At 42.7% G+C, this 27,510-nt stretch overlaps 3 protein-coding genes across 3 annotated transcripts; 2 read left to right on the forward strand and 1 right to left on the reverse strand.

The window, feature by feature from the left end:
- Positions 1-864: 864 nt before the first annotated feature.
- Positions 865-1,823, reverse strand: LOC103325885 (NAC domain-containing protein JA2-like). The gene is made up of 4 exons (XM_016793034.2): positions 1,401-1,823; positions 1,213-1,352; positions 1,015-1,089; positions 865-904 (listed from the first exon to the last, which is right to left on the reverse strand). The coding sequence occupies exons 1-4, from the start codon at positions 1,821-1,823 to the stop codon at positions 865-867; spliced, it is 678 nt and encodes a 225-aa protein (XP_016648520.2).
- Positions 1,824-5,506: 3,683 nt separating this feature from the next.
- LOC103344253 (senescence-specific cysteine protease SAG12-like) lies at positions 5,507-6,699 on the forward strand. Its single transcript, XM_089047810.1, has 2 exons — positions 5,507-5,876; positions 6,095-6,699. The coding sequence occupies exons 1-2, from the start codon at positions 5,507-5,509 to the stop codon at positions 6,697-6,699; spliced, it is 975 nt and encodes a 324-aa protein (XP_088903936.1).
- A 17,676-nt stretch (positions 6,700-24,375) lies between these two features.
- Positions 24,376-25,568, forward strand: LOC103325884 (senescence-specific cysteine protease SAG39-like). The gene is made up of 2 exons (XM_008228074.2): positions 24,376-24,745; positions 24,964-25,568. Exons 1-2 carry the CDS (start codon positions 24,376-24,378, stop codon positions 25,566-25,568), a joined length of 975 nt encoding a protein of 324 aa, XP_008226296.2.
- Positions 25,569-27,510: the final 1,942 nt, after the last annotated feature.

Genomic DNA, 27,510 nt, shown 5'->3' on the forward strand with positions numbered 1-27,510 from the left:
AAGTGATGGTCTAAACTACTATAAATTAATATAATATACGGGGAGGGGGGTGTGAGCTCACTGCGTCTAAACCGGGTTTGCAATATATAATTTTTATATCACTTGTTCATATTTTGATGGCTGAAATGATGTGCATAAAAATGGAAGATCATGGGCCGGGACGGTTGCAACGATTAGAGGAACCTGTGGGTTTTTGGAGCCTGATTGGCACTTCAATGTTCTTCCTCAAAACAAAAACAAAAAAGTTCTTCCTACAAATAATGCAAACGTGTCCCAACAAGGGAGGGAGAGGAGGAAGGAACTAGAGATGATGAAGAAATATTGTGTTCTGTTCAAGCATTTCTTTGAAGTAAAAACACAAGTCTAGATTTCTGCACTTTATTTTTGGTAGCTCCAATCTTATACTTCACAGGGTTGAAATCGTAAAAGAACTGACAACGCTAGCTAACTGTTGTTTGAAACGCTTGTGGTTTTCTCCTACTATTTACTTCACAATATTTTCACTTCCTTGCGCAACTTTGTCTTAAATAAAGCAGTATTGAATATCCATGTCTTTAAGTAGTGTATATCTTTTATTATTTTGTTCGTATATACAACTTATGAAATTCTTCGCCATATAAATAGTTATTACACGAAAGTACTCCAATAAATCCTTTTGTGTATTAAATTTGGAACCTTTTTGACTAAGCCTGCAGATCAACAAATGCACTAAGCAAGCTACATATCTATATATACTTATAGTGTTGTATTAAGAACATTGAAATTACAAAAAGAGGAATTAATTTTGCTCATACTGTGCAAGCAAAATTGGATTAACCCTCGATATCGCTCATAAGGTAATCCTCGAAAAGCCTAAGTTGATCTTCAATACTTGTGCCCTGCTGACCGTACTGTGCAAGCAAAGCTGGATTAACCACAGTGTCCTCTTCACCCTCGACATCGTTCATAAGGAAATCCTCGAGAACCCTAAGTTGATCTTCAGTACTTGTGCCAATCATGTCCTGTTGATCGTACGGTGCAAGCAAAGTTGGATTAACCATGGTGTCCTGTTCACCCTCGACATCGTTCATAAGGAAATCCTCGAAAACCCTAAGTTGATCTTCAGTACTTGTGCCAATCATGTCCTGCTGATCGTACTGTGCAAGCAAAGTTGGATTCACCATGGTGTTTTGTTCACCCCCGACATCGTTCATAAGGTAATCATCCAAAAACCTAAGTTGATCATAAGTACTTGCGTCAATATGTTGCTGCTGATCATCATGCACATGCTGGGCCTGGATTTCTCCACGGGAAGCCATGTCAACTTCATGATTTTGTCGTTCTTCTAATTTGCTTTTGCCCGATGTTTCTTTCTTTCTAACAAGACAAAGAACAATTGTCTCTTTGTTTGGCACTTGCACGAGAGATTCATGAAGCTGGAACTCAAGCATGATCCAACGGTCATCGTGGGGCGAACCAGGGTTCATGTACCGAAATCGCTTTCTGATGCCAATATCATTCCCACAAGCACGTATTTTCTTGCCGGAGTCTTCTCCTTTCCAAACTCCGGTACCGGCGGCGCCAACTGTTCTGCAAAACCGCGAGCCATTTGGAGTCTTCTTCTTGAGTGTGGTGAAGACGTAGATGTCTTCTTGATCATCTGCGGATGAGTGGTGGAAATCTCTCCATATGTCCCATGGTTCCTTTGTACCGTAGAGATCGCAGTCAGGAACAACACCTTTAGGATAGTCGTTTCCATTCACTCTGGGGAGAAGGTAGTGAAGAAGTAGTTCTTCTTCTGAAGGCGTGAACCTGTACCCAACTGGAACTTGATAGCCACCCATACTTATTTCTTAACTAGGGTTTCTAATTAATGATGCGCAGTAAGAGAAAAACCAAAGGCTGCAAGTGAGGGAGCAACTAATTATTTGGGGTGTATTTATAGTGGTTGAAGTTCTTGTAACCCAAGTTCAGGTTCCGAATTATTTGGGTAATTATTTTGTGGACTAATCAGGACTTGACATGTAAGGCAGATTGAGATAAATGAGCATATATCCCGGGTGTATTTTGTTGCAGATAATTATGCCAAGGAGAATAAACTAAATCATTGATTTGTTATATATTTCTCTTAGATGAAGATATGATTTTAGATAATTTGAAAATTCAACCATAAGGATCAAATTGAGCTTGATAGACTGGCCATCTGATATATTACATGATCAGGTGAAAACCGAGTCCAACAAGAAGGGAAGGATCCTTGAAATATACGTCAAAGATTTGGACCAATATATCGGAAAGACCAAAAATTGGGCATTGACGGTGGATTGCCATTTAATTTATTTATTTCCATAAAAAGAAGGATGAGAAATTAAATAAGAAGATTGGAATACCAAGCTTCCAAATTTTATCTTTTTACATTAAAAAAAACTGTCCTGCACTTAAATATTTGACTATGGATGGACTTCTTATGAAGGATGTTTCTTATATGTCCAGATATGATGTCTCTCGAATTATTCTTTGGATGCAAAATCGGGGAAAAACAAATTTTAAAAAAAAGATCATAGTATCTATGTCAAGCGTATACCCCGGCGGCTATACTATTTACCAAAAAAGGAACAAAAAAAAAATAAAGGACCCCCGTATAGCCGATCGGCTATACTGTTTTTTAACCCAAAAAATCCCGAGTCTAGCCGCTCGGCTGTACTCTTTAAAAAATTAAAGACCCGCCTAGCGCCTGTCGTTCGATTAGCGATTCTTCGCCACGTGTCAACAAAGTATAGCCGCACGGGCTATACCATTGTTATGAGAGGTTTAGCCGCTCGGCTATACTATTTATTAAAAAACAATTTTTAAAAAAAAGGATCCTTCTATTTGTATTAGAATATACTATTAACTTGCTAGTTTAGATATATATACTTTATAGATTTAAATTTTTAATATATTTTGTTTTTATTCAATACTCTGCCGGGAACAACGTATGGACTTCAATGGTGTAGGGGACTACTTTTTTTGTTTCATAGAAGCATTTTTAGGTGCAAAACACTCGGGGAAAATAGTAGGAGGAAAATAGGGTCCAGGTTGACTTTGTGATGTCCCACCATTTGAGCCTCCCAATTGAATGAAGCACATGATAAGAATAGGGTGACTCAACCATTTGAGCCTGACTTACAGTTAAGAGAAGATGAAAATTCAGAAGTTGCTTATGTTGAACAATTCTTGGAAGGGGCTGCAGCTGCAAGGGCGCTTACTGAAGGATGTTTCTTGAATTATTCTTTGGATGCAAAATCGGGGAAAAATAAATTATTTTTTTTAAAGATCACAATCTCGATGTAAAGAGCATATATATTATTTATAAAAAATTTTTAAAAAAATTAAAAAAACCGCACAGCTATACTCTTTTTCCACAACAAAAATCCCCAGTATAGCCGTGCGGCTATACTATTTGTTAAAAAGTGATCCACCTAGCACGTGTCAAAATTGTATAGCCGCGCGGCTGTACGATTTTATAGCCCACCGGCTATACGCTTTAAATATATTACATTTAAAAGGAGTGTAGCCGTGCAGCTATACTATTTATTTTTTAAAAAAAATAATAAAAAAAGGATCCTTCTATAGATATATATACTTTATAGATTTAAATTTTTTTAATATATTTTATTTTAATTCAATACTATGCCGGGAACAACGTATGGACTTCAATGATGAAGAAGACTACTTTTTTTGTTTCATAGAAGCGTTTTAGGTGCAAAACACTCGGGGTTTTGAAACTTACTCTCCTCCGGCTTCAAGGTGTTTCCCAAATCTCAAATCCCTCGATGTTGGAGTTCATTGTCCTGGTAAGAGCTTAACGGAAAAGCTTTATACAAACTGTTCTGCACTTGAATATTTGACTATTGATGGACTTCTTATGAAGGATGTTTCTTATATGTCCAGTCCAGACAAATGATGTCTCTCGAATTATTCTTTGGATGCAAGATCCCTCGTCAATGCCAATATTGTTTTATGGTACCATTATTTTGCAGCACGCTGTGGTCCTCAAAGATTCCTACAGATTTCTAAGATCTTCAGTTGACAACTCTATCCAAGTTGTGATTCTGCTTGATTGTTAATAGAGGTGAGTTTCAGCTTGAGGATCCACAGTTGATCAATCGCACCCTCGGCTAAGAATAGTATGTTATGCATCTCTAGCCCACTCAGCGACTTCTTATTATCCTGCAAAATTTTAAGCAAAAAATTTATAAATCACTCATATCTAGTCAATGCACTATATGGAAGTTTAATAAAAATAAGTGTTATATAAATTTCTTGCCTTCCCAATCGAGGGAGTTCGGGTTCCGCAAGAAGCATATCTTGCCGTGGTTTTGCATTCTTTTCCCTCTCAGCAGAACTGCAAGACAAGGGAGGCCACTAAAGTTTCAGTAATTTCAAACCAGGATTGCGGCATCATGGGCAGCGGTTGGGCCGGGTTTGGATATGGACATGCTAGGCAGGGCACAAGTGGAAGATTTTGGGTTTGACATTTTGAGGGTTTGTTCAAATTTCTCTTTAATTGAAATATTGATGGTTGTAATTATGTGTATAAAAAATTGAAATTCGATTTACCGAGAACCTCACTAAACAAAGTTTAATCTTTTCAATTTGAAATGAACTTGTAAAATCATAGTATATATAGTTTTTATCTTGATACAAGTGATGGTCTAAACTATTATAAAGTAATATAATATACAGAAAGGAAGACTCGAACTTGGGTACAAAGGGGTGAGCTCACTGCGTCTAAACTGCATTTGCAATATATGATTTTTACATCACTTGTTCATATTTTGATGGCTGAAATATAAAAATGGAAGATCATGGGGCAGGACTGTTGCAACGATTAGAGGAACCTGTGGGTTTTTGGAGCCTGATTGGCTCTTCAATGTTCTTCCTCAAAACAAAAACAAAAACGTTCTTCCTACAAGTAATGCAAACGTGTCCCAACAAGGGAGGGAGAGATCGGAGGAAGGAACTAGATGATGAAGAAATATCGTGTTCTGTTCAAGCATTTCTTTGAAGTAAAAACACACGTTTTTGTATAATTAAGCCCATTGAGCATTGACCTATGAAATATACGTTTTAGAAAGTGTTAGACCAAAATCGGAAAGATTAGTTTTGGGCCTTGACGAAGGTTACCATTTAATTTGTTTATATCCTTAAAAGGATTTGAAATTAAATAAGAAGATTGCAATACCAGGTTTTGAAATTTTATCTTTTACTGGACCTGTGTTTTTGATATTAAATAGATTAATATTGGGAGTTATTACACGCGTACAAGTCTTCGTGTATAAAATCCCATGACCATTTTGCACGTTATCAGTACACACACTAAGGTACCTCTCGACTCTGAGTAGGTGTTTACCACTTAATCATGGCTCTGCTCATCACAAACCAAGGCCAATCCATCTGTTTGGCCTTTTTTCTTGTGCTCATTTTGGCCTTCTGCTCCTCTCAAGCATCTTGTAGTCGCCAGCTTTATGGCGAAGACAAAATCATGCTCCAGAGATTTGAGGAGTGGATGGCTAAACATGGACGAGTGTATAAGGATGCACAGGAGAAGGAGCTGCGCTACGACATTTTCAAGTCCAGTGTGGAATTTGTAGAAGCTTTTAACAAGAACAAGGGCCGAAGGAAGTACACACTAAGCATCAATAAGTTTGCGGATCTCAAGAATGAGGAACTTCGAGCAATGCGCAATGGATATAATGTGAGGCAGCATCTCTCCAAAGAAGTGATCACCTCCAACTCCATGAAAGTAAGTCCAAATACATTTTTCAAATATGCAAATGTAACCGTGGTGCCACTTTCCTGGGATTGGACTACAAGTGCTGTAACCCCGGTCAAGGACCAAGGATATGATTGTGGTAAGCATGCAAGATTAATCTATATGGTCTAATACTTTCTTTTCGGACATCTGATAATATAAAATCATTATGTCATTTAACTATTATGTTGAATCATGCATTTAAGCAATTGTTAATGTTAAATTTTTTTATTTTTTTATATAAATACATTACTTATTTCTCTATCCAATCATGGCTTAATTATGAACGTTTGTTGTCTCAATATCATGATGTTATAGGGAGTTGTTGGGCTTTCGCAACAGTGGCAGTCGTAGAAGGGCTTAACTCTATTATAACAGGAAACTTAATTTCGCTATCAGAACAAGAGATTATCGATTGTACAACTAGTTTCGAAGATGATGGCTGCCATGGTGGTTTTGTGGAGAAAGCCTTCGAATACATGATCCAACGCAACATGAGCCTGTCAACTGAAGATGGCTACCCTTACAAGGCTGTAGATGGTGGCGTTTGCTTGGATGACTTCAATAATGTTGCCTCCGGTGCCATACCTATAACCGGGTACAAGCAAGTGCCTCAAAACGACGAAATCGCTTTGTTGCTGGCTGTTGCTAACCAGCCAGTTTCAGTTTATATTGATGCAGAAGCAGAAGAGTTCAAACATTATTCGGGTGGTGTGTACACTGGACCATGTGGTACAAACTTAACCCATGCTGTTACTATAGTTGGATATGATACTACTGAGGATGACGAGAAGTATTGGCTTATCAAAAATTCTTGGGGAGAAGAATGGGGGGAGAGTGGATACATGAGGATTCAAAGAGACATTGATGCCAGGGAAGGACTATGTGGCATTGCTATGGGAGCTTTTTATCCAACCGCATGACTTATCAAATGAAAGAAGAAGCTAGCAGCGGCAAATTCATTCATGATCATGAGATCTTAGAGCTATAACTTAGTATGATTAAGCATATTTATTCTTTATATTTCTTGTTAGTTGTAAAGTTTTGTCGTTTTATTAATGAATAATGATAGCTTTCCATTGCATATTTATGCTGATATTATATTACTGATAGCTTGATTTCCCATGTCATAACATAACTCATAACGCGTCACGGCTATTCAACACAAATTGTTTTTTATTTCTTTAATTGGGTTGGGCTCATTTAACCTAGCTAGGTTCGTTAAAACTTGAAAGCAGAAACTAAAGAGAAGGTGGCTTGAATTTCCAACCCCATCAGGCCCAAAATAATAACCTAAACTAGCCAACATAAACTACTTGCGAAGAAACAAAAACTATACAAAGCCTAATTAGCAGAGAAGTTTCCAAAAAACCGATCAAACCTCCGTATATACAAAGATTGTCTTCCAGTTCAGATCAGGGTTCAAATGGGTTCGATGTCAAGCGTCGAGTGGGAGATAAAGATATGATCAGTTAAAACCGGATGCACTTCTTTGCCGCATACTTTCCTTCCTTCCAATAACATGTGCTCTGTGAGTACCACCTTTTTGTCTATACATGGTGGAACAGCGTATGGACTTCTGTGTCCCCAATCTAGATCCTTTGATGAACAACGAGATTTTTGTTATGCCGGGAAAGCTTAACCTTTAGCCTTCAATGGTGAAGGAGACTACTTTTTTTTTTTTTGTTTCATAGAAGCATTTTTAGGTGCAAAACACTCGGAGTTTTAAAACTTATGCTCCTCCTACTTCAGGGTGTTTCCCAAATCTCAAATCCCTCGATGTTAGAGTCCATTGTCCTGGTAAGAACATAATGGAAGAGCTTTTTACAAACTGTCCTGCACTTGAATATTTGACTATTGATGGACTTCTTATGAAGGATGTTTCTTATATGTCCAGTCCAGACAAATGATGTCTCTCGAATTATTCTTTGGATGCAAGATCCCTCGTCAATGCCAATACTGTTTTCTGGTACCATTATTTTGCAGCAAACCATAGTATAGTCAGCCGGCAATACCGTTTAAGTATATTATATTTAAAAAGCGTATAGCCGCGCAGCTATACTATTTATTAAAAAAAAATTATTGCATTAGTTTATACTTTATATATTAATTTGCTAGTTTCAACATATATACTTTATAGATTTAAATTTTTTAATATATATTATTTTTATTACAAATTTATAAATAAACTCAATCCTAGACATGTATTTATAAAAAAACCCAAGCACTATTTAAACATAGAAACACACCCAAAATTAACCCCAAAGTCAACTTTTTGGGTGTGTTTATAAATGAGTTTTGAGTGTGCACGTGTAATGATGAGTTTTGGGTGTGTTTATATGTTTAAATAGTGCTTGGGTTTTTTTATAATTTCAACCCCCATTTTGGGTGTTTTAGTGAAACTCCCTATTTTTATTCAGTACTATGCGAAAATTATTGTACAATACGTAAATATTGTGTATATTATTGAAAATTTTGTTAAAAACCAAGTGCATTAAACATGAAAAATATGTAGGTATGTGTACAATATGAGTATTAAAAGTGAAAATGCTAAATTCTTTATACAGATAATAACTATAGAAAAGTAAAAACTCAAAAAGGGACAATAAAGACTCGGGTAATGGCATAATAGAAATTGATGATGCTCTAAACTATAGATAAACAAAAAATCGGGGAAATTACTTTTAGTTTCAATATATATACTTTTTTGATAACTTTTAGTGTATCTATGTACAGAGTATAGCCGCACGGCTATACTATATATATATAATTATTAAAAAACCAGTAACGCCAGGCGGCTTTTAAAAAAAAACTCCCTGGTATAGCTGACCGGCTATACCATTTGTATAACATCGCTACGTGCCAAAGGCTCTTTTAGTATATTGAAGTATAGCCGCACGGCTATACTATTTACTAAAAATAAAAATAAAAAAGGACCCTTTTATTTGCATTATTTTATAATTTATATATATTAATTTGCTAGTTTCGATATATATACTTTATAGGTTTAAATTTTTTAATATATATGTTATTTTTATTGAATACTATGCGAAAATTATGTGTATAATACATGAATTTTGTATGTATTATTGAAGATTTTGTAAAAAAATCAAGTGTATTAAACATGAAAAATACATACGTACATGTACAATACAAGTATTAAATGTGAAAATGTTAAATTCTTTATACAGGTAATAATTCTGAAAAAGTAAAAACTCAAAATGGGACAATAGATACTCAAATAATGGCCTAATAGTAATGGATAATGCTCTAAACTGTTGATAAAAAAAAATCATGCCAACAGTTAGCCATCTATTACGATTAATTTACAAACCATGCCATCAAACCCATGTTTTCTAGACATTTAATACGGTTCCAGTTTTCTATTACCACACCTACAATCTCAATTCATACACATTAATGCATTTATAGGAGAATTATTATCAATATAGAGAATACATACCTATCCCTTTGATAGCGCACCTACAGTTATTTGATATTGTACCTACTTATTTACCTTCGACTAATAATTTACCTATTATTTAATTATCTATTACTGATTACTCCATTTTTCAGCTTAAAACATCATTATTAATTCCATACCTTAAAAGCGTAAATCTGATCCATCCGACATTATAATACATGTGGATTAGTAAACAATATATACGTGGCACATATGTAATTTATATTTTTATATTTTTATAGGGTTTGGCTTATTTAACCTAGGTTCATTACAAGCAGAAACTGGTGAAAAGGTGGCTGCAATTGAGAGATGACATAATCATCTGTACCACTTCCATGATATTCCATGTTACGTTTTATACGTCTAGATTTCTGCACTTTATTTTGGTAGCTCAAATCTTATACTTCACAGGGTTGAAATCGTAAAGGACCTAACAACGCTCTTGTTTGAAACGCTCTTGTGGTTTTCTCCTACTATTAACTTCACAATATTTTCACTTCCTTGCGCAACTTTGTCTTAAATAAAGCAATATTGAATATCCATGTCTTTAAGTAGTGTATATCTTTTATTATTTTGTTCATATATATATACAACTTATGAAATTCTTCGCCATATAAATAGTTATTACACGAAAGTACTCCAATAAATCTGTTGACGCAGAAAAATGGTTTGATATTTTCCCGCGTAACTTAGTGATTAGGTCTCTTCGGATCGATGTCCTCGTAGGGTGTGCGATCCGTAAGAAAGCAAACGCACGGTAATCCTAGGGCACCGTGTGGTACCGGCCGAAGGCTCTCCGATGCTTAAGTAAGTACGGATTGAATAAGTTTGAACTTCAGATCAATAGGCGTATGCCGTAAGTTCTGATTGATTACCTTCAAGCTGGGATGGGTGTCCTCTTTTATAGGCCTTGGGAGGTGTGCAATTTGTTGAGAGTTTCGATGTGGGACTCTGGGCGTCAATTGTGAGACGCCACGCGCCCGAGGGGCGAGGTTGCCCTAATGTTGCGATCGGTAGGCTTGGTACCGAAGGTGAGTTCCGAAGGCACTCGTAGCCCTGGTTTGTTCCACGTGTTTGGTATTCATTGGCTGTTCATTTTGGTATAAATAGGAGTCCCCCAAGTCCCCTTGCGAGAGTCTTCGGAAGGGGATTTGCGCTGTCCTCGGAAGGGGATTTGCAGTTGTCCTCGGAAGGACCACGGCCCTACCGCTCGTAACTCGGCTCACGGGAAGGGGCCGACATTGTCCCTTCCGCATCATTAGTTCAGAGGTCGACGCCGGCGAAGTCGAAGGTCGCCGAGTTGACGGTGAAGGGACGCCGAGCGCTCGACCGCGCCTCTCGTGCCGCCCGCTGCCCACGTGATGAGCGACACGCGGCACAGTGATGATGGCGCGCGCGCGATTAATGCGCCGCTTGGTTTTTCGAGAGTACCGCTGTCGAGCTCCCCTATAAATAGGGATGACCCCGGTGGTGAATTCACTTTGCATTCTGCGAGAAGTGAGAGCTCCATCCGAGGCGATTTCCGACGAATGCTAACGGCAATGACGATTTCGACGAGTGCTAACGGTAACCAGCGATTTCCGTGCCGCCAATCGGTAGGAAGGGCCTTCCGTGCTCAGCGATCCAAGTAGTAGCAGTCCGCGTCCACCTCCAGAAGCTAAACAAAGGTACCGTTCGGTAGCCCTACTTTTCCATCTCTACATACCCTAAGAGTTTACGTCCTTCCTTGGTTTGAACTAGACTGGCCATAGGGTTTCATTCGGTAGTCTAGTCGCCATAGGTGGTGATGTAGGGGTCGGTAGGATAGCAAACGGCATGAGCCTTAGTTTCCCTTTTTGCCTGTTTTTGTAGATGTCTGATAGCGAGTCATTCTCCGAGCGCGAGCCCAATGCGTTCGACGAGGAGTCATCGGACGGTCTCTTTGACTCCGACGTTGAAGCGGTGGGGGCTGATGCCGAGGAGGGGAGTGATGCCGATGTCGAGATACTCGCGAAGGCCCAGCCCAGTCCCCACGCATGGTATCGGAAGGGGTTTATGACCGCCCGGTTCCGCTGTTCATCATATAGCGACGGTCGCCACGTGGGGCTCGGCGCCTCGGGTGGCGAAGCGGTGGTAACCAGCCGAGGCCTCCACTTCCGCCTTGGTGAGGTGGCTGCCGAACCGCCCAACCGACCGAGAGTGTCCAGAGTCTACCCCGCAATCCTGTGGTGCCGATGGGGTTCCGGGAGCTTGTCTTCGGCGTTGATTATCCGGAGCCGAACAGTAATCACCGAAGGAGATTGCGGTTTCGGGCGGAGTATTTCATCCCGATTCGGTAGGTATGAGGATTCCGAGCCCTACCGATCCTGCACCAAGGACGGCGGTTGTCTTTTTCACGGACGTGCTTCGCAAGGGGTGAGGCTCCTCGCAGCCCGCCGCTCGCAGGATCTTGGCGCAAATAGGCTACGCCCCGCCGCTTTAATCCCAACTCGGGTGGCGCTGATGGTAGTCACAGCCTTCGCATGGTCGGGAAGGAGAACCTTCAGATGAGCAGCTTCTCCCACCAGATAGCGCCACGGTCGGCGGTGCCGATCACGGGCCGGGTCAGCCAATTGCTCAAGGCTACCGAGCGCGCCACTTCGCCAATGCCGCCCCGACTCACGTAAGACGTGGAGGAAACGGCGGTGCTTTGTCCGGTGATTGGGAGTCGCCGACAGCCCGTCTGTTTCCACATTCCGACCACGCCCAAATGGCCGGTAGGCTATTCTACCGCTCGTAGGTCTTTCGTGTCTTGCTTTCCTTTGTTTAATGCTAATCCCGCTTGGTTTTGTGCAGCAAGTTGAAGCAGCCGAGCGCCACAAAGCGGAGATCCGCAGATTGAAAGGGTTAGGTGAGGGTTCCCGCCGCTGAGAGGGTATACCCGAAGTTTCTCTTTACCGCCAACCTCATCAAGGCCCACTTGTCAACCTCGCCGAGAGTAAGTATACTCGTAACTTACAATTGTTTCTTTTCTTCATTGCATGGGCTTACCAACTATTTTCTCGCAGTGACGGAAGACAGGAGAGCTGCCGAGGCTAAGAGGATGAACGAGTCCTCCAAGCGCCGTCTTATAATGGGCTTCCAAAGGAAGAAAAAGAAGACCAGCCGCAGGCTCGGCATCGGTAGACCCCGAGGACCGACGCTGGCGACCGCCTCCGTGAACTCAATACCAAATCGGCACAAGCCGGAGTGGCAGCGCCGGTCCCTCTCCCGCCGAGGGGCCACTACCGAGGGACTTCTCCCGAGCCGCCGCAAACGGCCCTCACCGTCGACCGATGCCGAACCGCCCCGGCGGACGGCAAAGCCGAGCCCACTCGGGCCATCTTCGCGGCCGACAACGACGAGAGCCCGCCGATCCGCACCTCGCCTCGTCGCTGGCGGTTTGCGAACCATATGATCATTGGTTCGCAAATGGAGCCGACGAGATCGAGGAGCCGCCAAGAAGCTCCTTCGGATGAGGCGTGTCGGGCCTTCCGCCTTCAAGCATCGGTAAGTCCGAACATTTTCAGCCCGTGCTACCGATCATTCTTGGTATCTTTGCCGACACGCTCGTTATTCGCAGCTTCGATGGACATGTGGCTTTGCATGAGGCGGGCCATCAATGCCGCCGAGAAGGCGAAGAAGGCCTACGAAGACGGCAGGCCCGTTGCCGGCCGGCAAGGCTATCCAGACCATGCGAACTCGTGAAGGATTTGCACGCCGAACGGCAGTCAAGGTATACGAGTCCAAATTTGCAGACTGCTGCCGCCCCGAGTCGGCGCATCTATCGGCAAAAGAGGCCATGGAGGCGAAGGATGCCGCTGTGGCTCGAGGAGTCGGAGCGGGCCAAGGCATCGGAGATCGAGGCTGCCGCCCAGAGGCCATCCAGTATCGCCACTCTGCCGACTTCTCCGTTCTTCTTGACAAGGAGGTGGGCGCGGAGATGGTGGATCTCATCTACCGATTCAAGCGGTACAATCCTGGGACGAAGCTCAACTTGAACTTCATTGCCGATCCTCCTCCTCTTCCCGAAGGTGTCACCGAAGATATGATCGAAGAGTACGAGGGGGAAGATGCTCGCGAGCCTCAAGCCGCTGGTGCCGAAGGGGCGGATGCCGATGGCCCTTCATCCTGATTACCTACCTTAATGTAATTTTGATGCTGAACGCATTTTTGTAATTTTGTTATAACTTTGATGCCGTTGGCATCTTTTGTTTGGATAATTAATGCCGTGGGCATATTTTTATTAAAGTTGTGCTTTCACTTTTAATTACTTGCATCTCTTTATGAATCGGTAGTGTACTTAGGGAATGTTTCTGTTTAATGCCGAAGGCCCTTTAAACAAAGACATTGGCTACAAGAAAGTTCCCGTAATTACCAACTGTAAAGCAATGGCCCGTAATTACCAAAAGCCTATAACGCCCAATAAAGTCTACCAAGTTGTCCCTTAATCGGTAGGATAATGGCGACGCCAAAATGTGTAGTTTGCTGCGACCGATGGTCTCTACCGATTAAAAACAAAAAATGGAGAGATTGAAAGGTACAACAAAGGTGCCGAATATACGAGCCGAAGGCCTCTTTTATTGATAAACTGCCGAAGGCAAGAGTACAATTAGGAGTGCGTTTTACAATTTAGAACCCGCCGTTGGCTAGGAAACGCTGAATGTCGAAGGCTGTTCATGTAGAGTTCGTGACCCTGCCGTAGGCCAGGTGATTTCATTTGAAATAATACTTCAAATGCTCTACATTCCAAGGATGACCGAGGGTCTTTCCGTTGGAGTCTCTAAGTCGATAAGTCCCCGATCGCTGGATACCGATGATTTCGTAGGGTCCCTCCCAGGAAGGTCCGAGGGTCCTTCCGTGGGATTCTTGGTTGCTAGAGAAACTTTCCGCATGACCCAATCTCCGATTCGGAAAGAACGGGATTTGACCCTAGAGTCATAGTATCGAGAGACGCGTTGCTTGTAAGCTTCGTTCCGAAGGTTGGCTTGTGCTCGGCGTTCTTCGAGTAGGTCGAGGCTTAAAGCAAGCGCTTCTCATTTGCCTTCTGCGAAGGTTTCGCTCGTAGGAAGGCTCTCCAATTTCCACCGACTATCGCCTCGAGCCGAAAGCCATAGAGAATGGTGTTTCCCGCTGCCGTTCGTAGGATGTCCGATGGCCCATAGCGCTTCCTAAGCTTTTCCGCCAGTTCCTTTGGCTTTCAAGCTGCCGCTTCAACAGCCTTCTTGACAATTTTGTTCATGGCCTCGACTTGTCCGCTCGATTGGGGTGTGGCGAAGCAAAGAACAGTTGATCTTGAGTCGGTGCAGAATTCCTCAAGATTTCGAATCAAACCGCCGCCGCTATCCTTGATGATGGCGTAGGGATGCCGAATCGGCAGCAAATATTCGCCCGCATTTAAATCCTCGACTCGCTGCCGCTATCGCTAGGGCTTTGGCTTCTACCCATTTGGTAAAGTAGTTCACGGCAACAACAACAGATTTGACCTGACCCTTGCCTTCGCATCGGACCGATTAGGTCTAGTCCCCATCGGGCGAACGCCACGGCTTACGATCGGTGAGAGCGGCTCGGCAGGATATGAGGGACGCCACCGAACCGGCATTTGTCACACTTCTTGACTAGCGTGTTCGCGCCCCGTGCGAGTCGGCCGAAATAACCCCGCCGGAAGATCTTGTGTGCGAGCGATCGGGAACCGAGTGGTCGCCGATATTCCACGCGTACCTCCCAAGAACGTAGTCCCCGCTCCTCGGTCGCACTTTAGATACGGCGCCGTAACCACGCCAGGCTGCAACATCGCCGATGATCGCGATCTTGCCGATCGGTAACGGAGTTTTCGAGCTTGCGCCTTATCGAGGAAGGGTTCCGAGTCGAATACGAGATTGAGACATCCATGTGTCTTCGCATCGAACGGTACATACCTCGGCGGTTGTACTTGGCCGATAATATCTCCACCGTACCTTCCTTCCGATCTTGTCGCTTATCGCCGAAGCCAATCGGGAGAGCGCGGGCGTGGCTGTTTTCGACCGGGATCCGCCAATCTCGTAGGCCCGAATTTCTGTAGTAGTTGGTGAGCTGCCGAGAGGTAGGTCGACATGGAGGCATCTCTTGCCGCGAAGTCCGCCGTTATCCGATTTACTATGAGCCGAGTCGCCGTGAATGCCGATCGCTCGCGCCATGCTCTTGGCTAGCCAAGGCCAGCCAGAGGGCCTCATATTCCGCTCGTTATTGGAAGTCCGGAAGTTGAATCGGAGGGCATACTCAATTTTGCTACCGTCCGGAGTGGTTAATACCAGCCCGGCGCCACAACCTTTGGTTTGCCGAGCCATCCACGTGCAGGACCCAGAGAGGGACGGAAGTGTCGAAACTTTCGGTATGCGTCCTATCTGGTGCAAGAGAAATGGCGCTCGGCGATGATGGCTCCAATGGCGCAGGAGGTGTGAGCTCGGAGATGAAATCGCAACGGCCGGCCTTTTTCTGCAGCCTTGGTTTGAATCAGATGTCAAATTCTCCCAACTCGATTGCCCATTTGACCAATCGGCCGATGTTTCCGGCCTCGCAGACTGCCAAGAGGTCGTTCGCCGTAATAATTTCGTGGGCCCGAAGTAGGGGCGAAGTCTTCGTGCCGAGACGACTAGGGCGATGCTAGTTGCTCCAAGGGTGGGTACCGAATCTGCGCCTCGAGAGCCTTGCGACATAAAAGATCGGTAGCTCCGCCTTTTCGCTTCCTTATCAATACCGAGCTAACGGCAGTGTTGGATACCGAAAGGTATAGGAGTAGCACCTCGCCTGGCAACGGTTTCGATAACAGTGGTGCCTGACTCATGTAATTCTTCAAGTTTTGAAATGCCCGGTCGCATTCGGGAGTCCATGCGATATGATGTTTACCCCCTTTCAAAGCTTTGAAGAACGGTACGCATTTGTCGGTAGCCTTGGAGATGAAGCGTGTCAGGGCAGCGACACGTCCGTAAGGCTCAATGTCCTTCTGCGTCTTCGGCGTCTTCATGTCGATTATGGCCTTTATTTTCTCGGGATTGGCCTCGATTCCTCTTTGACTGATAATGAACCCGAGAAATTTACCGGAAGATACACCAAGGCGACTTCACGGGTTCACCGATTCGGTAGTCCTTTAGAATACCGAACATGAGGGCCAAGTTTTCTGTGATCCCCTGCGTTCGGCTTTTTACCAACATGTCATCGACATATACCTCCATGATGCCTCCGATGTATTTAGCAAAAATCCGGTTGACGAGCCGTTGGTAAGTTGCCCCCGCGTTCTTTAGGCCGAAGGGCATGACGTTGTAACAGTACAAACCGCGATCCGTGATGAATGCCGTATGTTCTCTATCGGCAGGGTCCATGAAGATCTGGTTGTATCCCGAATACGCGCCCATGAAGCCGAGCTCGTGCGGCGGTGGCATCGACGAGCTGGTCGATCCTCGGGAAATCGCTTCGGACAGCCTTATTCAGTCGGTATAGTCCTCGACATTCGTCATCCTCCCTTGCCTTCCGAACCATGACCGAGTTGGCGAGCCAAACAGGTACGAAGCGCCCCGATGAAGCCGATGGCTTTGAGCTTGTCAACTCGCACGACGCTCATACCGCTCGGCATCGCACGATCGGCGCTTTTGCTCGATCGGTTTGTGGGCGGGAGATGCTGAGCTTATGGTCGATGACATCGGGTGATATGCCGGGCATATCGCCATAAGACCAGCGAAGACCTCCGCATGCTGCCGCAAGAAGTCGGCGAACCGCCTTCGAGGTCGGGGTCCAGATTGGTGCCGATCTTCACCCACCGATCGGGAATTCCTTGTTCAGATTATGGTCTCGAGCTCCTCGGCGGGCTGTGCCATCGGCGTTGGGTTTTCCTCCCGGGGGTCGCCGATGAGTTCGCTACCGCTCGTAGTCCTTGCAAGGTAATCGCTTCCATTGGCGGTTTGCTGGCTACCGACTTAAGGGTCGTGGCATAGCACGTCCGCAGGCCGAAGCCGATCGCCGGATGGCTCCGCACCGTTGCGTGTCGGGAATTTCATCAGCAACATGTGGGGCGATAAGTGGACTTTGACCTTGGTGAGTGTCGTTCGTCCGATGATGACGTTGTATGCTGTCGGGGAATCGACAATGAGGAATTGGTCGAGGTCATTGTTTTCGGGGCGACGCCAAGGCGGCGGGCGGTCGATGCTACCGATCGTTGGACCAGTCTCCGAAAAGCCGAGTAGAGGTGTGATTTGCCGATTGACCATGCTGTCGGCAATCCCGATCCCTTGAACGCATCGGCAAAGATCACGTTCACCGAAGCTTCCGGTGTCGATCAAGACCGACCCACATCGTAGTCGGCGATCTCGGCCCGAATGATCATTGGGTCGTCGTGGGGTAGATGATCCCCTCTTCCTCTTCTTCACAAAATGTGATGGGCTCCCATCCCACCTTCTGCAACTTACGGCCCGATCGCCGTCTATGCCAAGACCGAGGATGGGCGGCGCGCACATACCGCTTTACCGAACGGTTTGAGGGTCCCGCCAGAGTGGGACCGCTGCGATCATGTGGATCATGTTGATCCGCCAGTCGCATTTGGCGCCGGGCTGCGGTGGCTGGCGAGGCATCGATCCAACTTCCTTCCGAATCGACGCGACAATTTTTCTCGATCGATGCGCCTTGGTATTGTGGTCGCCGGTGGTATCGGCAGAATTTGCTGTCCCGATTATCCCGTCGACCAAGCTTCCGCTGGTCGGCCGGATCTGGTCATGTTCGCTCATTAGAACGGTTTCGCACGGTTTCGACGTCGTGTCTCTTTGTTTGGCACTTGCACGAGAGATTCATGAAGCTGGAACTCAAGCATGATCCAACGGTCATCGTGGGCGAACCAGGTTCATGTACCAAATCGCTCGATGCCAATATCATTCCCACAAGCACGTATTTTCTTGCCGAGTCTTCTCCTTTCCAAACTCCGACGCGGCGCCAATCGCTCGCAAAACCGCGAGCCATTTGGAGTCTTCTTCTTGAGTGTGGTGAAGACGTAGATGTCTTCTTGATCATCCGTGATGAGTGGTGGAAATCTCTCCATATCTCCCACGGTTCCTTTATACCGTAGAGATCGCAATCAGAACAACACCTTTAGGATAGTCGTTTCCATTCACTGGGAGAAGGTAGTGAAGAAGTAGTTCTTCTTACAAGGCGTGAACCTGCACTCAATCGAACTTGATAGCCACCCATACTTATTTCTTAACTAGGGTTTCTAATTAATGATGCGCAGAAGAGAAAAACCAAAGGCTGCAAGTGAGGGAGCAACTAATTATTTGGGGTGTATTTATAGTGGTTGAAGTTCTTTTAACCCAAGTTCAGGTTCCGAATTATTTGGGTAATTATTTTGTTGACTAATCAGGACTTGACATGTAAGGCAGATTGAGATAAATGAGCATATATACCGGGTGTATTTTGTTGCAGATAATTATGCCAAGGAGAATAAACTAAATCATTGATTAGATAAAGATAAAATTTTAGATAATTTGAAAAAATTTCTTAGATGAAGATATGATTTTAGATAATTTGAAAATTCAACTATAAGGATCATATAGATATATACATGAACAAACGCCTCATGGACTGGCCATCTGATATATTACATGATCAGGTGAAAACCGAGTCCAACAAGAAAGGAAGGATCCTTGAAATATACGTCAAAGATTTGGAACAATATCAGAAAGACCAAAAATTGGGCATTGACGGTGGATTGCCATTTAATTTATTTATTTCCACAAAATAAGAAGATTGGAATACCAGGAAGAAATGAAAATATTTTTCATCATTGAGGGTAGAAGATGGATTACTCATGAAGAAAAATTATCCCATCTAATCCCCACAAAATGGTAGGATAATAACACCTTATAACTAATCCCTCCCAACTTGGAAAGTCATTCACCCCTACCTTCATCTTCTCCTTCAATATACCTTAGATTTAGTGACTTATCGAGTTTTCTTCTTTCATAATCAAAATTAGCAATTTTTTTGTTTATTTTCTTTTTAGATGTTCTCAGTGACTAAATTGGTAATTGACTCTTTCTACTCTTTAACTAACAGCTTTAGGGTTCTTTACCTGTGCATTAAGTTCTGGTATCTTGGGACAGGTTTTATTGTCAAGCTGAAAGAGTACTGGTTAGATCCAACAACGAAGGATTTGATTGAGACTAGAAAATTTTGGAAAAATCAGTGGAAAGACCATGGTAAATTCTGTGATCTGCTTGCTGAAGACTACTTCAATTTAGCATTCAAGTTTTATGAAGACGTTAATGTGACAAATATGCTTGAGGGTGCTGGAATTTCAGTTGGGATTGATTTTGATCGTTCAAGTGATAAGGAAAAAGACTAACAGCTTCGCAAATATAGTGTGTGTTATAATGGAATGTTTGTTTGGGAAGTCCGATTTTGCTTCAAAAAAGATGGAATGTTCCTGGACTATTACATGAGGGCCCGGGATATGTTTCAGAACTGTAAAAGGACAATAAATACATATGACAAAATTTCTCTTCCGATGCCACCTACAATAAAGGCAGAGGTAAATACCAAATTGTCTCATATGAAAATGGAAGTATATTCAGCTCCATTATACTTACAGAGTTAAGGTTGAAATTAGAGCTTTATGTATGCAAAACATTACACTGGTACAGAATCTTGTTCGGGGATTTCCTTTCCTGTAATTCCATATCTTTCAAAGTTTTAAAGTAAACATTGTAGTCCTTCTCGGGGGGTTGGATTTTGAGGGTCCACTGTAAATGGCTCACTAAATGGCACAACACTTTTAACCTGCAAATGAGTTTATAAGCATCTCAGAATCTGCAAAAGCTTTTAACTTCCGAAAGTAGCAAATTACAGCCACAGCACACAGCACACAATTAAGGGACATAAGTCGGGCTGTGACCTCAAGTGTCTTGCCAGATGCATAAGGGCTTTCCTACGCAGCAACACAATCTGAGCAACCTCCTCTCTGAAGAGAACGACAATCAAGCAAAGAATCCCACTATCTCAAGTCAACCTCCCTTCACAACGTGATTGGTACAATTTATGTACAAATCCCTGTAATCATGTATTTTCCTCTTTTGTTATAGTTGACCACCGCTAGAATCCTGTATATATGGTGTATCTCAACATGAATCAAAGTATCGAGTGATTCAACCCAAACTTCTCTCGTCTATTTTACTACATGGTATCAGAGCTCTACAGGGGCTAACGCTCAAGACTCGATCCAACAGTTCCTATGGCCATCGATGAAGGCTCGCCTATCCCTTCTTCTGTCAATTCTCAAACCTCTTCCCAAATTTCTCAAACCTCTCAAAATTCTATCCTTTCCATGTCAGCCACAATTCCAACCTCCTTCAATATCTCCCACATATTCAATACACCTATGGATCGTAACAATTTCCTCTCCTGGAGAACGCAATTTCTTGATGTCATGGAAATCCATGACTTGAAGCATGTCTCGAAGAATGAAAATCGTCCTGCTAAAAGGCTTGAGGATGGCTCAATCAACCCCACCTATGCCAAGGACAAATTAGTTCTCAGCTAGATAAAAGCAACCGCATCTCCCTCTATTAAAACCCTCCTAATCTCTTGCACTTCAGCATACGAAGCTTGGACCCTCCTTGAAAAGAGACTCTCACCACTGTCCAAAACTCACCTACGCACTCTGTGATCAAATTCGTAGCCTGAAGAAAGAACCAGAAAAAGCAATGACACAATATTGCGGGGGTCAAAAGGTGGTGCATTTGATACAGTTCTTGCTCGAAATATCGCTTCAAAGAAGAATCGCTAGTCAGTAGGCTTAAAGAACAAAATAAAAGAACCAGACCCACCCTGGCACCCAGATCCGCCTAGGGCCGCCTAGATCCGCCTGGACCCGCCTAGCATCGCTTAGACCCGCCTAGCACCGCCTAGACCCTCCTAACGCTGGCCGACCGCCTAGACCCGCTTAACGACGCCTAGCGCCGCCTACACATGCCTAGAGCATACCAGACCCGCCCAGCCCGCCTAGGCCGATTTGTCCTACTGAATCTTGGTCGCTTATGTATGTTCCTGTACAAGCCTTTGCTTTTCATCTGCTACGAGTATATACACCTGCAATGAGAGAGAGAGAGAGAGAGAGAGAGAGAGAGAACTAATATATGTTGACAGATTTTCTTCTCATTTCTTGCCGCCCCTTCTAACACTTTAAACCCTATCACAGCAGCCTCCTCCGCCCACCCAAAACCCATCGCATCACCATCCTTTCTCCCCACCCTCTCACACTTTGCATAAAACTCCTCTCTCTCTCTCTCTCTCTCTCTCTCTCTCTCGTATGTTCAGCCATGTGTTTCCTACGTGTGTGTGGTGAGAGTGCAATTTTGTGATTTGCCATGTTCGTGGACTCGTATGGCCTGTTATAATTTTGAAGGAAGAGTTCGACATTTCTTTAATGGCAAATAGTATAGCCGTGTGGCTATACTCTCCTCACGCATTTTTCAAAATACTCTGTTTAAAAATAGTATAGACGCGGCTATAGGTCCCTTTAAAATTTATAAATAGGATAGCCGTGCGGCTATACGCAGCGCCGCCCGGCTGTTTTGACGTGGCCCTGAACTACGTGGGTCCCTTTTTTATTTATTAAAATTATAGCCGATCGAGCCGAACGGCTTTACGCAAGTATTTTCCGCTTCATGAATTAGTCAACCATAGAAATTATGCTCCTCCTACTTCAGGGTGTTTCCCAAATCTCAAGTCCCTCAATGTTGGAGTTCGTTGTGTCCTGGTAAGAGCTTAATGGAAAAGCTTTTGACAAACTGTTCTGCACTTGAATATTTGACTATTGATGGACTTCTTATGAAGGATGTTTCTTTTATGTCCAGACATGATGTCTCTTGAATTATTCTTTGGATCCAAGATCCCTCGTCAATGCCAATATCGTTTTCTGGTACCATTATTTTGCAGCAGGCCGAGGTCAAAGATTCCTACAGACTTCTAAGATCTTCAGTTGACAACTCCATCCGAGTTGTGATTCTGCTTGATTGTTAATAGAGGTGAGTTTCAGCTTGAGGATCCACAGTTGATCAATCTCACCCTCGGCTAAGATTGCTTATGGCATTACTTACCTGATACAACTGTTCTGCACTTGAATATTTGACTATTGATAGACTTCCTATGAAGGATGTTTCTTTTATGTCCAGACATGATGTCTCTCGAATTATTCTTTGGATCCAAGATCCCTCGTCAATGCCAATATCGTTTTCTGGTACCATTATTTTGCAGCAGGCTGAGGTCAAAGATTCCTACAGACTTCTAAGATCTTCAGTTGACAACTCCATCCGAGTTGTGATTCTGCTTGATTGTTAATAGAGGTGAGTTTCAGCTTGAGGATCCATAGTTGATCAATCGCACCCTCGGCTAAGATTGCTTATGGCATTACTTGCCTGATACATGACGGGTCTCATAATGCTAGAAAACGCCCTAAACACATCAAAATGGAGAAAACGAGACCCCCTGATGTTGCAGAGTGGATTAAATAAAAAGAGGTTATGAGAAATTCGTGTTCTATTAAAGAAAATGTGGGGGTTGGTTGCTATATAGAAGCCAAGACATACATTTCACAATTGTGTGCAAAATTTGTATCACAAGCTCAGTATCCGCCCTACGTTGGCAATAAAATTCAATGTTGAAATTGAAATGTGCTGAGGTTTTTACACAATGGGCACTTCCACTTATACATCAAAGACAATACATAGATAGCCGCAAAAATTGATCTTGCAAAAACAGAATAGTATGTTATGCATCTCTAGCCCACTCAGCGACTTCTTATTATCCTGCAAAATTTTAAGCAAAAAAATTTATAAATCACTCATATCCAGTCAATGCACTATATGGAAGTTTAATAAAAATAAGTGTCATATAAATTTCTTGCCCTCCCAATCAAGAGAGTTCGAGTTCCGCAAGAAGCATATCTTGCAGTGGTTTTGCATTCTTTTCCCTCTCAGCAGAACTGCAAGACAAGGGAGGCAACTAAAGTTTCAGTAATTTCAAACCAGGATTGCGGCATCATGGGCAGCGGTTGGGCCGGGTTTGGATATGGACATGCCAGGCAGGGCACAAGTGGAAGATTTTGTGTTTGACATTTTGAGGGTTTGTTCAAATTTGTCTTTAATTGAAATATTGATGGTTGTAATTATGTGTATAAAAAATTGAAATTCGATTTACTGAGAACCTCACTAAACAAAGTTAAATCTTTTCAATTTGAAATGAAATTGTAAAATCATAGTATATATAGTTTTTATCTTGAAACAAGTGATGGTCTAAACTATTATAAAGTAATATAATATACAGAAAGGAAGACTCGAACTTGGGTACAAAGGGGTGAGCTCACTGCGTCTAAACTGCATTTGCAATATATGATTTTTACATCACTTGTTCATATTTTGATGGTTGAAATATGAAAATGGAAGATCATGGGGCGGGACGGTTGCAACGATTAGAGGAACCTGTGGGTTTTTGGAGCCTGATTGGCTCTTCAATGTTCTTCCTCAAAACAAAAACAAAAACGTTCTTCCTACAAGTAATGCAAACGTGTCCCAACAAGGTAGGGAGAGATCGGAGGAAGGAACTAGACGATGAAGAAATATCGTGTTCTGTTCAAGCATTTCTTTGAAGTAAAAACACACGTTTTTGTATAATTAAGCCCATTGAGCATTGACCTATGAAATATACGTTTTAGAAAGTGTTAGACCAAAATCGGAAAGATTAGTTTTGGGCCTTGACGAAGGTTACCATTTAATTTGTTTATATCCTTAAAAGGATTTGAAATTAAATAAGAAGATTCCAATACCAGGTTTTGAAATTTTATCTTTTACTGGACCTGTGTTTTTGATATTAAATAGATTAATATTGGGAGTTATTACACGCGTACAAGTCTTCGTGTATAAAATCCCATGACCATTTTGCACGTTATCAGTACACACACTAAGGTACCTCTCGACTCTGAGTAGGTGTTTACCACTTAATCATGGCTCTGCTCATCACAAACCAAGGCCAATCCATCTGTTTGGCCTTTCTTCTTGTGCTCATTTTGGCCTTCTGCTCCTCTCAAGCATCTTGTAGTCGCCAGCTTTATGGCGAAGACAAAATCATGCTCCAGAGATTTGAGGAGTGGATGGCTAAACATGGACGAGTGTATAAGGATGCACAGGAGAAGGAGCTGCGCTACGACATTTTCAAGTCCAGTGTGGAATTTGTAGAAGCTTTTAACAAGAACAAGGGCCGAAGGAAGTACACACTAAGCATCAATAAGTTTGCGGATCTCAAGAATGAGGAACTTCGAGCAATGCGCAATGGATATAATGTGAGGCAGCATCTCTCCAAAGAAGTGATCACCTCCAACTCCATGAAAGTAAGTCCAAATACATTTTTCAAATATGCAAATGTAACCGTGGTGCCACTTTCCTGGGATTGGACTACAAGTGCTGTAACCCCGGTCAAGGACCAAGGATATGATTGTGGTAAGCATGCAAGATTAATCTATATGGTCTAATACTTTCTTTTCGGACATCTGATAATATAAAATCATTATGTCATTTAACTATTATGTTGAATCATGCATTTAAGCAATTGTTAATGTTAAATTTTTTTATTTTTTTATATAAATACATTACTTATTTCTCTATCCAATCATGGCTTAATTATGAACGTTTGTTGTCTCAATATCATGATGTTATAGGGAGTTGTTGGGCTTTCGCAACAGTGGCAGTCGTAGAAGGGCTTAACTCTATTATAACAGGAAACTTAATTTCGCTATCAGAACAAGAGATTATCGATTGTACAACTAGTTTCGAAGATGATGGCTGCCATGGCGGTTTTGTGGAGAAAGCCTTTGAATACATGATCCAACGCAACATGAGCCTGTCAACTGAAGATGGCTACCCTTACAAGGCTGTAGATGGTGGCGTTTGCTTAGATGACTTCAATAATGTTGCCTCCGGTGCCATAACTATAACCGGGTACAAGCAAGTGCCTCAAAACGACGAAATCGCTTTGTTGCTGGCTGTTGCCAACCAGCCAGTTTCAGTTTATATTGATGCAGAAGCAGAAGAGTTCAAACATTATTCGGGTGGTGTGTACACTGGACCATGTGGTACAAACTTAACCCATGCTGTTACTATAGTTGGATATGATACAACTGAGGATGATGAGAAGTATTGGCTTATCAAAAATTCTTGGGGAGAAGAATGGGGGGAGAGTGGATACATGAGGATTCAAAGAGACATTGATGCCAGGGAAGGACTATGTGGCATTGCTATGGGAGCTTTTTATCCAACCGCATGACTTATCAAATGAAAGAAGAAGCTAGCAGCGGCAAATTCATACATGATCATGAGATCTTAGAGCTATAACTTAGTATGATTAAGCATATTTATTCTTTATATTTCTTGTTAGTTGTAAAGTTTGGTCGTTTTATTAATGAATAATGATAGCTTTCCATTGCATATTTATGCTGATATTATATTACTGATAGCTTGATTTCCCATGTCATAACATAACTCATAACGCGTCACGGCTATTCAACACAAATTGTTTTTTTATTTCTTTAATTGGGTTGGGCTCATTTAACCTAGCTAGGTTCGTTAAAACTAAAGAGAAGGTGGCTTGAATTACCAACCCCATCAGGCCCAAAATAATAACCGAAACTAGCCAACATAAACTACTCGCAGTTTTATAGAAGCATTTTTAGGTGCAAAACACTCGCAGTTTTAAAACTTATGCTCCTCCTGCTTCAGGATGTTTCCCAAATCTCAAATCCCTCGATGTTAGAGTCCATTGTCCTGGTAAGAACATAATGGAAGAGCTTTTTACAAACTGTCATGCACTTGAATATTTGACTATTGATGGACTTCTTATGAAGGATGTTTCTTATATGTCCAGTCCAAACAAATGATGTCTCTCGAATTATTCTTTGGATGCAAGATCCCTCGTCAATGCCAATACTGTTTTCTGGTACCATTATTTTGCAGCAAACCATAGTATAGTCAGCCGGCAATACCCTTTAAGTATATTATATTTAAAAAGCGTATAGCCGCGCAGCTATACTATTTATTAAAAATATATATATTGCATTAGTTTATACTTTATATATTAATTTGCTAGTTTCAACATATATACTTATAGATTTAAATTTTTTAATATATATTATTTTTATTCAATACTATGCGAAAATTATTGTATAATACGTAAATATTGTGTATATTATTGAAAATTTTGTTAAAAACCAAGTGTATTAAACATGAAAAATATGTAGGTATGTGTACAATATGAGTATTAAAAGTGAAAATGCTAAATTCTTTATACAGGTAATAACTCTAGAAAAGTAAAAACTCAAAAAGGGACAATAAAGACTCGGGTAATGGCATAATAGAAATTGATGATGCTCTAATCCAAAGACGCGTGCGACCTCACACTGGGCTGCTACATTCTCACCACCGCCTCGCTACATTCTCACCAGCCATCACACAATCACATCTCCCCTCATACGCCGGGACGATCCGCCACGTATGGGGTGCAACACGCCGGCTAATCCAAAGACGCGCGTGCGACCACACCGGGCTCGCTACATTCTCACCACCCGGCACGCTACATTCTCACCAGCTCGCTACATTCTCACCACCATCACACAATCACATCTCCCCTCATACGTCGGGACGCACCCGGCCACGTATGGGGTTTGTCAACACGCCGGCTAATCCAAAGACGCATGCGACCTCACACTGGGCCTGGCTACATTCTCACCAGCCCTCAACATGATCACAATATGGGGTATTGGGGTAGTGCGTATAGCACTGTAAGCTAATATTCAATCGCTTTATTTACTTTTAAACATCCACACCATTTAATATATAAAATATAAATTCTACTTCTATACAAGCCTCAACCCTGGCAAAGCATCTGATAATTCTGCAATTTAAATTATATAATAATATCCTAAAATCACGCATAAACCATTTAACTCGACGACGCTCAAGACCTGTCACTAAGGTCATTCTAACCCTCCTGGGATGATAGAACTACACAACGAAAGTCTATAGGTCAACCCGGGGTCACACTACCCAACTTGGTCAAACAGGCCCGCGGGGCCCACGACCTCCAAATCATGATCCGACAGTTCCTATAGGTTCTACAAGGTCTAGGACACACGTCCTGCAAGTTTGGTCCAGATCGGACGGTCGGATCGCTCACGATCGCACGATCGGACGGTCGCTAAAACCCTCACCCT

The sequence above is a fragment of the Prunus mume genome, linkage group LG3 (assembly GCF_029339155.1).
Source record: "Prunus mume cultivar Tortuosa linkage group LG3, ASM2933915v1, whole genome shotgun sequence".
Taxonomy (NCBI): Eukaryota; Viridiplantae; Streptophyta; class Magnoliopsida; order Rosales; family Rosaceae; genus Prunus; species Prunus mume.

Coding starts and splice junctions, on each gene's coding strand:
- LOC103325885 (XM_016793034.2), bottom strand. CDS start 1,823: ATGGGTGGCTATCAAGTTCCAGTTGGGTACAGGTTCACGCCTTCAGAA. Junction 1,353..1,400: donor TCCAGCTTCATGAATCTCTC/GTGCAAGTGCCA, acceptor CTTGTTAGAAAG/AAAGAAACATCGGGCAAAAG. Junction 905..1,014: donor AATCCAACTTTGCTTGCACC/GTACGATCAACA, acceptor TGGTTAATCCAG/CTTTGCTTGCACAGTACGGT.
- LOC103344253 (XM_089047810.1), top strand. CDS start 5,507: ATGCTCCAGAGATTTGAGGAGTGGATGGCTAAACATGGACGAGTGTAT. Junction 5,877..6,094: donor GGACCAAGGATATGATTGTG/GTAAGCATGCAA, acceptor ATGATGTTATAG/GGAGTTGTTGGGCTTTCGCA.
- LOC103325884 (XM_008228074.2), top strand. CDS start 24,376: ATGCTCCAGAGATTTGAGGAGTGGATGGCTAAACATGGACGAGTGTAT. Junction 24,746..24,963: donor GGACCAAGGATATGATTGTG/GTAAGCATGCAA, acceptor ATGATGTTATAG/GGAGTTGTTGGGCTTTCGCA.